This window comes from Thunnus thynnus, chromosome 14 (assembly GCF_963924715.1).
Source record: "Thunnus thynnus chromosome 14, fThuThy2.1, whole genome shotgun sequence".
Classification (NCBI taxonomy): Eukaryota; Metazoa; Chordata; class Actinopteri; order Scombriformes; family Scombridae; genus Thunnus; species Thunnus thynnus.
The window spans coordinates 29,701,000-29,714,392 of record NC_089530.1 but is presented as its reverse complement, the minus strand read 5'-3'; the positions used below and the strand labels follow the sequence as shown (position 1 = coordinate 29,714,392).

Below are 13,393 nucleotides of genomic sequence, written 5' to 3'. Positions count from 1 at the left end.
TTACTGGAGAATAACTGTATTTAGTACGATGAGGAAGTCTGTGTGTCTGAGTTTGTACCTATTTGTACCTTCCCCATACTCCACATACGACCCACTGCAAAAAAAGAGAATTACCACCTTCTTCTGAACCTGAACACATAGTACTTCACAATACAACAATGGCTCTAGAAAACACACACACACACACACACACACACACGAGCAAACAGGGAGGAAGTACTCAGTCAGACTCCATTTTAAAGTCGACAGAGCAGAAGGAGGAAACAGTCTGAGGCAGGGTGAGTGTTAATATCAGAGCTGCAAATAATGATTACTGTCATTATTGATCAACCTGCTGATTATTTTACTGATTTATCGTTTAGTTGATTAAACTGTGAGATCACAGTGTCGACGTCTTCGGTTTCTGCGTCCTCACAGTGATGTAACGTGACTCACTGCTGCAGTTAAAATAGAGAGAAGTCACAGTTAAGAACCACACAGATGTTTATCTGAAGTCTGTTTGTTGGATTTAAACCAGAGTCAAAGTTTATCTTTGTGTCATGGTTGTAGTTAAAGTCATGTCAACTAATAAGAAGCTACTAAGTTGAGAGGAAGGACTGGGTTTATTATACTGTGTATGTGTCTCCAGTGTTACTGGTTTACCTCTCAGACTCCAGAAGATGAGGACGGAGCAGAGTCTCTGATATCTGACTGGTCTAAAGTTGATCCTCCAGACTTCAGTAATGAACCTGGACCCTCAGACACAAAGTAAGAGACTGTTTCTACTGTAAACTGACCTGAAGATGATTCAGTGTTGAAATGTCATTTAAAACAAACCCACACTCTACTACAACCATCTCCATCAGTTATTAGTGAGAGTCTGAAGATCTTCTGCAGCAGGTTTAGTCATCTAAATATAAAGTGGCAGCTGATGTGTTTAACAAAGCTGCAGCTCATAAAATGTCTGTAAATGATACAAACTACATGCAGGCATCAGACTCTACAAACACATTGTGAGTTTACAGGAGATAAATGTTCAGGATGTGTCTCATATTCATTCACAGAGTTTACACATGTAGAAGTTCAAATCTCTTTGCTCTCACATGTTTTCAGCTGTAGATAAAAAGAAGCACAGACCACATATTCATGGTGTGTACATTGTTTTTTTTTGGTATTTAAACATTTGTTTGTGAAAATGCTGTAAAAGGTGTGATGTCACCTGAAATGATGAAGGCTTTAAGGTGGTTCAGCATAACAGTTAGAAACAAAAGGTCCAGTTCTGACACAAACACCTAACGGTGTTGGGGAGTAGTTAACTACATGTAGTTCAATTACTAGTTTAACTACAATCTGCAGTAGTTGGGTGGTAGTTTAACTATTTCAGTAGTTAACCACTATGGTTCATGTAGTTTAGGTAGTTAATTACAAACTACATATTCATTGTATTCTCATGATGTTTTGTGCTGTACAATACGGTACAAAGCCACAGCTCATTGGACACAGTCTGTCATAGCAATCACCTGCTATTTGATTAAAATCACCTGTAGTTTGTGACCAAGATGTCTGTAATTGAATAGTATGAAATTCCTGGAAATTTAGCATTTTCCTGATTCCACCTCAACAATTGCTCCCAATCATCTCCTTAAAACACATCCTCAGGCTGCCTAAATGAGGATTGGCCTGCCCTGGTCCCTAAATCAAACACACCTACACTTTACTCAGTGTCAGTTCAGTTATATCTCTGTGTAACAATATGAGATTACAGACTCAGATTGTGATCATTTCCTGTGATGTAGTTTGGATGTAGTTGAACTACTTTTTGAAAGTAGTTTTAGTTTGACAAGCTGAGTGTTTCTGACAGTAGTTAAAATGTAGTTGAACTATTTTCATTGTGAAGTATTAGTTTGGTAAAATAGAGTTTTAAAGTAGTTTCCCCAACACTGACACCTAAACTGTGTTTCTAAATTTTAACAAGAACATTTCCATGACAACTGAGAAAACTCGATCCGATAGAAAGCTTCAGAACAGCTACTGAGTAGACTTGTGGTGAGACGTTTTTACTGAAGATCCTCTTGAGTCTTTCTGACACTTAAACGACTGCAGCCAAACTTGCCTTTTTGTCAAACTAGTCAGATCCAGTAACACAGAATGAGTTTCTACTGGCAGACAGACAGAAACACAACTGTTCTCTTATCAATGTTCTCTGATTTTACCAGAGAGCCATGATGACGGAGATGGACCTTCTCAACATTCTGGACGATTTAAATGATGATGATTTCAAGAACTTCAAGTGGCACCTGAAGAAGTATGAAAAGGTGGGCGACATCCCACCCATCAAAGAGAACAAGCTGTCGAAGGCAGATAGGCCAGACACAGTGGATCTGATGCTGCAGAAATACACATTTTCTGGAGCTGTGGAAGTGATCAAGAATATTTTAAAGAAGATCAGCAGGAACGATCTGGTGGGGAACATCAACTCAGGAGCAGAAGGTCAGTCACAGGAAGAGACAAACATGACATCACATCCAGACAGCAGATCTGTGAGGAGAAACAACCTGTTTCTATATTTTTCATAATTTCAGACAGTATTTGGACAGTTTGTTCAGGCTCTGTGTTTCAGCACATTAAATATAAAATAGAGAGAGAGAGAGAGAGAGAGAGAGAGAGAGAGAGAGAGAGAGAGAGAGAGAGTTTGGCAGTAAATACATTTAGAGGCTAAATGACTGAGCAGCAAGACAAAAGAAAAAAAAAAGTTTAAAAAAAAATAGAACCATCATAATTATATTATCTTTTTGGAAATTACATTAGTTGAACTGTTACACTGTTTTGTGCTTGATGTTTGTGTGATGTATAATTATTTGTGTAATAATTATTACTTTTTCATTTTCAGTCTAGTAACAAAATGTTCATGAAAATGAGATGCATTCTGGCCCTTCGTAGTCTTCCGGTGTATCAGCGCGAGGGATCTCTGAGTTCTTCAAGACCAGCAGTGTAACTTCTCAGTACACTCACAGAAATGTCAACATCTATCAGTACAGTGTTGACGTAACATATTGTATGGGAAACGAACTTGAACGCCTCCTGTAGCATTCTCAAAATTTAAGAAGATTCAAGGATAGGTTTGGACTTTTTCAAGTCTACCTCAATACAGTATTCAAATGTCAAATGTATATTGACAAAGTTAATAGTGGGCGGAAATTATTCGTTCCATCTCCTTAATAGCCGTAAAGCAGTCCCTTCCTAACAGGTAGGATGAGTCTCTAACCGGTCTGCAGAATTACATTGAGTGTGTTTTTCCAGTTATCAAGTGACTCCACATGATCACAGCTGATGGAGGCCACTGTCCAGTGAGAGCTTGATTCTAACTGATGCTACCTGGATGAGATGTCCCAAACTGATTTACTGCACAGTAGTTGATGCTTCATATGATTGTTGGGACTACATGTGGACCACAGTTTACCACATGTTTCAAGACTCCAAGAAACCTGAGCCCTGGGGGTTCGCACCCAAAGTGTTAAGCTCCACCCATGGATCCAGGTTATCAAAACTAGAGATTCCCCTCTTATCTCTCTCTTTTCTCCTTCAGCTGCAGGAGCAGCTGCCTCTCTTTTCTCCACGAGCTGCAGCAGGAGCAGCTCCTTGCTCTTTCACACCTCCAGAGCTGCTGGAGCAGCTCTCTGCTCTCTGGTGTGGCCTGCTCACAGCAGACACACACAGTCTTCTTTACGGCAGAAGACGCGAGAGCCTGCCTAAGACTCAGAAACTAAGTTTCCTTGTGCCAGCAGCTAATACACAAGTCTGCTGGCCAGTTTAACAAGTACAGGAGCCGCGAAATGGAGTTAGCTTGCCGCTAACTCTACACCAAGGAGTGACCTGGGCCCTCTGCACGACTGGAGTGCTGTCTGCCCAGCAACGCCTGCATCTTTCAGCTTCAGAGCCAAAGCCTTCTCAGCCTGACTCACCCACGGATTCACCAGCTACAAAGCAGGACACCACAAAGCATCTCTTCCTTCATGGACTGGTAACAACTGGGCATAGCCTAGCAACACAGTGAAGCATAGTACGGCTAAGCAAGAATGTTTAACTCAAACAATGTACTGTACGTGTATTGATTTGGTTAAGGTTATACATTGAACTGTTGTTGTGATGTCCTTGTTGCTTATAGTCAGGCTACTGCATAGCCACACCGCTAGGTTAATGTTAGCATGCTTAACACATGTTACATCCAGTAACTAGGCCTTGCATGCAACTAACCTCGTTTTAACCTGGCACCTTTAGCATACACCAATTGGCCTTGAATAGAGAACCACACAGTTAAGAGGTTAAAACCTAGTTTGGCAAACTTTGGTTCAGGCAGCACATGTGGTTCAAGACACCACATGGTCTGGCCTTTTATCTCTGCAGTTCCCTTTATCAGCCAAAGTGTCGGCATGCCATGTGCTCAGTCACCAGGTGACTGCAGCCATCTTGCTATTGTCTTCCCTACACACACACACACACACACACACACACACACACACACACACACACTCACACATTCACACTTGTATATAGGTACACCCAGCTAGATTAGTATTGTGTGTTGCTTTTACCCTTTTGTTAAATAAATGCTTTTGGATATACCTGTTGTCTGTTTTGATGTTGCACAAGAATGAGTTTTGCCAACCTCTGCTCTGTAAAGAACTCCAAATCCTTCAACCTTAACTAGCTATTGATATGGTGATTTTGTTTATAGTTATTAAATTAATTATTAATCAAAGTCCCAAATTCATAGATTAGTACACTTTGAGACTGAATTGGCTATCTTTTTCCCTGAGTCCAGGGTGGTGCCCCGTTATTATTAATTCTTATTAATAATTTTATTGATTTAATAATTAACAATTATCTTTGATAATCATTAATTATTGCTGATAGCCAAACTTGTAGCCACGGCCCAACATGATGTTCACTGTCTGTGTAGATTAGTCACTGCATAAATGCCTATCTATAGATGCCTGTTTTTTGTCTAGCTGTCAACATATCCACATTTCTATTTATTTTTTGAGAAATTGAGTGTACAGACCTATTGATGAGGAGGTTCACTCAGTGCGACACCTGCTGGTCATTTTTTGTAACTACTTTTAGCATGCTTGCTGTTGGTTCTGTGCCATTGATCTCTGTAATTATTGAGAGCTCATAGTACCCCATTACCCCACTAGAAAACTGCGCTCCCAGAATGCAGGCTTACTGGTGGTTCCTACAGTCTCCAAAAGTAGAATGGGAGGCAGAGCCTTCAACTATCAGGCTCCTCTCTTGTGGAACCATCTTCCAGATTCGGTCCGGGGTGCAGACACCCTCTCTACCCTCTCTAAGAGTGGGCTTAAAACTTTCCTTTTTGATAAAGCTTATAGTTAGGGCCGACCAAGCTCGCCTTGGACCAGCCCTTAATTATGCTGCTGTAGGCCTAGACTGCCGGGGGACTTCCATTGATGCACTGAGCTCCTCTCTCCTCCTCTCCATCTGTATGTATTCATTTACCATTAATGCATGTTACTAACTTGACTTCTTCCCCTGAGTTCTTTGTGCTTTCTCATCCGCAGGAAACCCCATGGACCGCACTGACGTGGGGATGTCCTTCTCCTGCTGTTCCTGCTGTTGCTAGTCATGTATCTATTGTTATTGTTGTTGCTGTTGTTCTGCTTCTCTGACCCACTGTGTACAGTATTGTAAATAACTTTGTAAATATATTTAACAGCCCAGTCTCTGTAGGGGTGGATGGCATTTTTTAAAATATCTTTCTTCCTGTTTCTGTTAAGTCAGGAGTTCTGTCAGTGATTTGTATTTTTGTTTCTTTATGTTTAAATAGGTAATTTTAGGTTGATTAGCTTTAGTTCCCTTTTGTTTGTTGTTTTGCTGTTAACTCACCCTGAAACCACAACTATGAAATAAACATTTAAAGGCTGCAAAATCCCTTGTTGCTGCTTTTTTTTTGGCAGCTGGGGAGAGGGAGTGTCATTTTCATATTGCACCAGGGTTTCTCTTAGGCCGGGTCATAACAATATATTTTTAAATTCTTCTGCTTCTCCCAGTTTAAAGGCCCCTAGAGGCCCCTCTACTTAGCAGTGTGTGGGCCTGTATAGACTGTCTTTGATTGACATCTCCCCTAAAATAGTAAAACACATTTCCAATCCACTGGAGATAGAAATATGGACGTATATTCAGACTATACAATATATATCTAAAAAACACAGCAGTAGAGTGGACAAAAGAGTCATTAAGTTTCATTCAGCGTATTCTGCTCATTCGTCATTCGTTCACAGTTGGATCACTCATTCAGTATACAGCAGGTTTAAATGTTTAGTGTGTTCATAATGGAAAAGTGACAAAATTGACTTTTGATTTATTTTTGTGTGTGCCATTGATGGATAATATTCTCCCACAATACAATGCCCAAAACAAATTGAGGGAGCTACAAAAAACATCCCTCTGAAGAAGAGTGTCAGATGGATATATTGGATAGTTGCTTGTAATTACTTTCAAATACTGTTTATATACAGTAAATCTCATACATTAATTGGAAAAGTCTGTAGATCTATTGGATAGTTGCTTGTAATTACTTTCAGATAATGTATATATAAGGTAATGATTATTACAATTATGTTTTTGTAAGCATGATCCTATTTTTTTGTACAGTATCAAACCAATATTTTTTTTTTTACCATCAATTTACTGTAAATAGATGAGATAATCACATACAATTAAAGCCTAAAGCTCTCAAGATACCATTAATGGGTGTTAAAGGAGGATAATTTGAATATAATTTTACATAATTTTTTTATGTTTTACATCCAGATATTTGTGCTTTGATGGGGCAGTCTTAAGGATAAATTGGATAATTCCGTGAATTTACAAAAGAATACTGTATAAAACAAGCCATTATTTAAATTAGGTAATTTCAAGGTATTTCTGCAATGTTTTTCATTTTTGTGCACGTTTATACATTTATTTATTTTATTTTTTTATTTTTTATTTTATTTTACTTTACAACAGTTGGACTGTAAAAATGCAGATAACGTCTACAATAAATATCTGTATTTTTAAAAAAATTCTTTGTAGAATAACTATTTGACGGTAAGTGTTTTTTACCTTTTTTTTTAACGTTAAATTTAAAGTAAAAAAAAACAGAAAGTTTCATATTACATTCAGTAATAGTAAAAATCCTGTTAAAAAAAAAACTATAATATTCCATCAAGATGTTTTCTGGCAAAAATGAGACGAGCTTTAATGTTCTTTTTGCTCAGCAGTGGTTTTTGTCTTGGAACTCTGCCATGCAGGCCATTTTTGCCCAGTCTCTTTCTGATGGTGGAGTCATGAACACTGAACTCAACTGAGGCAAGTGAGGCCTGCAGTTCTTTGGATGTTGTTGTGGGGTCTTTTGGGACCTCTTGGTCGGCTGGCCACTCCTGGGAAGGTTCACCACTGTTCACCATTAGTGGATAATGGCTCTCACTGTGGTTCGCTGGAGTCCCAAAGCTTTAGAAATGGCTTCTCAATTAATTTCGTTCTCATTTGTTCCTGAATTTCTTTGGAAACTTTCTCTCTGCATGATGTCTAGCTTTTGAGGATCTTTTGGTCTACTTCACTTTGTCAGGCAGGTCAAGCTATTTAAGTGATTTCTTGATTGATTGAGAACAGGTGTGGCAGTAATCAGGCCTGGTTGTGGCTAGAGATATTTAACTCAGGTGTGATAAACCACAGTTAAGTTATGTTTTAACAAGTGGGGACTGTTTTTTCACTGTATTTTGTGTTTACTTGTGTTATCTTTTAACATTTGTGACAAACATGCTAATATATACATATACACACACTCCGAATAATAACTATTAACTACTGTGAGAGACTGGACGTCACAAAATTTTTTGCAGTCTTTATAACGCAAAACTTATATTGTTATTGTGCGGAGAACAGATGAATTGAGGAAAATGGCTCATTTACACGAACGGTTTCAAGTTCTACTTCATGCTTGGGTTGAGACATGGCAAGATTCTTATGAAGACTTACGAAATACTAGACATGACAATCATACATATCACATTATATCCTCTGGATTCAGATCTCACTTAACGGCACACTGAGTTTGGTTAAGCAACAGGATAGAAGATAGATGTATTAAAGAATTCTTCAGCCTGTTGCGTTTAGATTGAGGGACTCTAAATCGTCCATTAGAGGGCAGAAGTTGGTATTCTCCGTTTATAACATGCGAGGAGTCAGAAGAGATACTTTTAGCAAGTCTGCGCATGCTCTTGTTGTGAGCTACTTGAAAGGATGTGTGTTACAGGCTGGCCAATAATCTTTGCACAAATTTGGATTTGATTATATAGTTTAGTTTTAAGTTTCACAGATAGGCTGCTGAGCCAGGCCTGTTTTATTAGTATGTAGTACAGCATACAAATAAAATTATATTATCATTACCCCACTCTGGTATCCGTGATAGTGTGTCGAAGCACGAAACAAAGTCAAACAGTCAGAAAATTTGGATTGTGGGAATACCACTTAAAATGGCCAGTCTAGTACAGATGGACAGGCAAGACATGTTTTCACTATGTTTAATGCAATTTAAAAAATGTTTTGTCAAATATATTAGCAGTACATGTTACAGTGTCTTCTGGGGACAGTGCGGAATTTGTCCTGTGTTGATTAGGAGGAAGCTGGATAAACAGAGTGACCAGACTGAAAAACATTCTTTTACTTCAAGGAAAAGGCATCACCCTGTTCATCAAAGGTATGGATTTAAAACTGAGATTGAAAGCAATGTTAAATTGTTTGATTTTATTAGACTGAGATTAAATATTTTTAAACCTTTACTGAGTCAGATGATGTTCTCTGAGCACTGCACTTTTTCATCAGTACTCTTACTCACACAGTCAAACTCATTCACACAAGGAGCTGCCCAGTACAACCAGTATGATCCAACTACACACTAGCTCTAGTTACCTTCCTCCAGGGCACTTCAGCAGTGTACAGTGAGGGAGGGAGAACTTTATGGAGGGTTGGTGAGAGCTGTTGGGACTAAACCAAACTGACTGATGAAACAAAACACTGAGCTGAAAGCTACAAACTGTTGATTCTCAGTGGGATCAGTAGGACTAGTAAAGCTTTACCACTACAGGGAGTCATCTTATTTTCTGTGCACATCCAAATATCACGTGATGGACCTTTAGCTTGTGATATTCTCTGTGTGGACAGACATAACGTGAGCTCATTCTTCATGATTCCTCCACAGAGTGGACCGGGAGAGCTCAGAGGTTCCCAGTGGTCAGTCTGCCCAGCAGCATCAAACACACCTGGACTCCATATTTATGGTCTGTACATGTACAACAACTATTTTCCCATCTATTCTGTTCGCAATCATCTCCATGCCGCACTTTGTAGACCAGTCGATTGTCAGTCTGTCCAACATGGATCTGATGTTTGCTTCATGATTTCAGTTTGATTGTGTCATTCATATAGTTTTCTGTTCCAGCTGCTGGAGGAGAATATCGTCACATTTGTGAAGAATGAGCTTAAGAAGATGCAGAAAATTCTGAGTTCAGATTACCCAGAATGCTTAGAGAGCCAAAGTGAGGATGAGGAGGTGTTGGACGGTGAGGAGGAAGAGCAGAGAAAGAGCAGCAGAGAGGCATTTCTGAAGATCACACTGCACTTCCTGAGGAGAATGAAGCAGGAGGAGCTGGCTGACTGTCTGCAGTAAGAGGATTTCTATAAAGATTTAACATGCTGGATAAATAAGACATTTACTGATGTCTGAAGAGATGAAGATGGAGGAAAATATATCTGACGTTAAATTAAATGTTGAAATATTTACTTTACACTTAATTTATTGATCTTATTTCTTGTGTGTTCATTCAGGGACTCCTGCTGGCAGGTGCCAACTTAAACTCAAGTCTAACCTGAAAAAGACGTTCCAGTGTGTGTTTGAGGGGATTGTTAAAGCAGGAAACCCAACCCTTCTGAATCAGATCTACACAGAGCTCTACGTCACAGAAGGAGGGACTGCAGATGTCAATGATGAACATGAGGTCATACAGATTGAAACAGCATCCAGGAAGCCAGACAAACCAGAAACAACAATCAGACCAGAAGACATCTTTAAAGCCTCACCTGGAAGAGATAAACCAATAAGAACAGTGATGACAAAGGGAGTGGCTGGCATTGGGAAAACAGACTTAACGCAGGAGTTCACTCTGAACTGGGCTGAAAACAAAGTCAACCAGGACATACAGTTCACATTTCCATTCACTTTCAGAGAGCTGAATGTGCTGAAAGAGAAAAGGTACAGCTTGGTGGAACTTGTTCATCACTTCTTTACTGAAACCAAAGAAGCAGGAATCTGCAGGTTTAGAGAGTTCCAGGTTGTGTTCATCTTTGACGGTCTGGATGAGTGTCGACTTCCTCTGGACTTCCACAACAATGAGATCCTGACTGATGTTACAGAATCCACCTCAGTGGATGTGTTGCTGACAAAGCTCATCAGGGGGAAAATGCTTCCTTCTGCCCGCCTCTGGATAACCACACGACCTGCAGCAGCCAATCAGATCCCACCTGAGTGTGTCGGCATAGTGACAGAGGTCAGAGGGTTCACTGACCCACATAAGGAGGAGTACTTCAGGAAGAGATTTAGAGATGAGGAGCAGGTCAAGCCTCCACATCATGTGCCACATCCCAGTTTTCTGCCTGATCACTGCTACAGTTCTGGAGGATGTGTTGAAAAGCAGAGTGGGAGGAGAGCTGCCCAAGACCCTGACTAAGATGTACATCCACTTCCTGGTGGTTCATTCCAAACTGAAGAACATCAAGTATGATGGAGGAGCTGAGACGGATCCACACTGGAATCCAGAGAGCAGGAGGACGGTTGAGTCTCTGGGAAAACTAGCTTTTGAGCAGCTGCAGGTGGGCAACCTGATCTTCTATGAATCAGACCTGACAGAGTGTGGCATCGATATCATAGCAGCCTCAGTGTATTCAGGGGTGTTCACACAGGTCTTTAAAGAGGAGAGAGGGCTGTACCAGGACAAGGTGTTCTGCTTCATCCATCTGAGTGTTCAGGAATTTCTGGCTGCTCTTCATGTACATCTGACATTCATCAAGTCTGGAGTCAATCTGTTGAAAGAAGAACAAACAACATCCAAGAAGTCTGAAACAAGAAAAGCCAAATCTGCACATTTCTACCAGTGTGCTGTGGATGAGGCCTTACAGAGTCAAAATGGACACCTGGACTTGTTCCTCCACTTCCTCCATGGTCTTTCTCTGCAGACCAATCAGACTCTCCTACAACTCCTCCTGACACAGACAGGAGGTAGCTCACAGACCAATCAGGAAACAGTCAAGTACATCAAGGAGAACTTAAGTGAGAATCTGTCTCCAGAGAGAAGCATCAATATCTTTCACTGTCTGAATGAACTGAATGATCATTCTCTAGTGGAGGAGATCCAACGTTACCCGAGTTCAGGAAGTCTTTCCACAGATGAACTATCTCCTGCTCAGTGGTCAGCTCTGGTCTTCTTCTTACTGTCATCAAAAAAAGATCTGGATGTGTTTGACCTGAAGAAATACTCTGTTTCAGAGGAGGCTCTTCTGAGGCTTTTGCCAGTGGTCAGAGCCTCCAACAAAGCTTTGTAAGTACACAGATAGTTGGATGTATTGAAAATATTTTTTACAGAGGATAGACAATTAAATTATTGATCCACATTAATTAGTCCACACTGTACATTGAAAACTCTCAGGTCAGATCATGTTTGTCTCAACTGATTTAGATATTACTCTAAACTATAAACCCCACACAGTTTAACCCTCAGGAGTCTTGGGCTATTTTGGCCGTTTTTGCATAGTTTTGAATTTGCCTCTGTATGTCACTTTAATGTTGCTGCTGTGTTTAACAGCACAAGATAACCTATATGACCTGACAATTATTTTTTCAGTTTGACATGTTTTATCATCATATTGGACCCCAAAAAACACACAAAATAAATAAAATCCCATTTGAAAAATTGTAGTATTTTTACTATAAGAAACACAAACATGTTCAACAAAGCATCTTAAAGGTTGCAAATGTAAACACAGGTTGCAAATGTGAACATATAATAGTAACACTGAGATAAAATCAATCTAAACTTTCTAAACTCAATTAAACAAAAAGTAAGGAAATTTGTGTTTGGTAGATTATTTCGTTGTTCTAACAATGCTTCTTGGCAATAAATCTGATACTGTTGGAAAGCCTGTTTATTTCCATTTTAAATGGTGCCACATTTGTAAGGAACATGTATTTGTGGGATGAGCAGCAGAGCTGAGTATGTGGGTTGCACCCATGAAAAATGTGCCAAATTTTCTCTGCCAATGCCAAACAGCTTATTCTGCCATTGACTCTTGTTTGGTGTTTGGTGGATTGGATGATTGAAGTTTGAAGAAACAAGACATATTGGCAAATTACAAATGTATTCATTCAACAAACAGGAACCCTAGTAGTGTGTGGAAGAACCGTACACAGCCACAACGGCCTGGCATCTCCTCCTCATGCTGGTCACCAGCCTGGTCACACACTGCTGTGGGATGGCATCCCATTCTTCAACCAGCATTTCTCACAAGTCAGCCAACGTGGTTGTGTTGGTCACTCTGGCATGAACAGCACGCCCAAACTGATCCCACAAGTGTTCAATGGGGTTGAGGTCAGGATTGCTGGCAGGCCATTCCATCCTCTCCACTCCCAATTTCTGGAGGTAGTCTCTGATAAACCCCACAAATCGACAAATGCTGGTTGGTTATTATTCTAATCAAAGTGTTTTTAATGTATGCCATATCTAATAGGCACATTTTTGGATTAACACATCCTCTGTACAAACCTAAGTACCACCCCTTAGTTGCACTTTGTTAATCTTAGACAACGATTGGCCTGAAGTCACATGACCATGTATCCAACCCATCTTTGTACGCATGCTTGCTTTTATGTATGAAGATATGTATGTTCGTACTTTATATCATTATACATGTATTGCTCTTGGCCTTGTGAAGCACCTTGTGTTGCTCTCTGTATGAAATGTGCTCTATAAATAAATGACTTTGACTTTAACGGTACTTTATTTAACTTTATTATAACAGTACTTTATTGTAGCAGAATTTTATTTAATTATCATAACTGTAGTTTATTTAATAGTCTAGTAGTTTAGAGGAGATTGCGAAATACCATGATATATATTGTGTATCGCAATATAGCCTAGAAATATTGCGATATTACTTATAGGCCAGCCCTAATGACAAGGGACTAAACACTGACATTAGACAATGTTAGACAACAAAAAATATTTCACATAAAATAGTGTTCAACACCATGTACAATACCAAATCAAATTAAACAAGACAAACAAACAAACGAACAACAACA

The 13,393-nt window shown here is 39.6% G+C and overlaps 1 protein-coding gene and 1 long non-coding RNA gene across 2 annotated transcripts; both read left to right on the top strand.

Annotated features, from left to right (window-relative positions):
• The first annotated feature begins 192 nt into the window (after positions 1-192).
• LOC137197456 (uncharacterized) lies at positions 193-3,400 on the top strand. Its single transcript, XR_010931431.1, has 3 exons — positions 193-278; positions 629-747; positions 2,196-3,400. It is a non-coding gene; the product is annotated as an uncharacterized lncRNA (long non-coding RNA).
• A 5,134-nt stretch (positions 3,401-8,534) lies between these two features.
• LOC137197573 (NLR family CARD domain-containing protein 3-like) lies at positions 8,535-10,902 on the top strand. Its single transcript, XM_067611067.1, has 4 exons — positions 8,535-8,542; positions 9,242-9,320; positions 9,482-9,698; positions 9,868-10,902. The coding sequence occupies exons 1-4, from the start codon at positions 8,535-8,537 to the stop codon at positions 10,764-10,766; spliced, it is 1,203 nt and encodes a 400-aa protein (XP_067467168.1). The 3' UTR covers positions 10,767-10,902.
• The last annotated feature ends 2,491 nt before the right edge of the window (positions 10,903-13,393 follow it).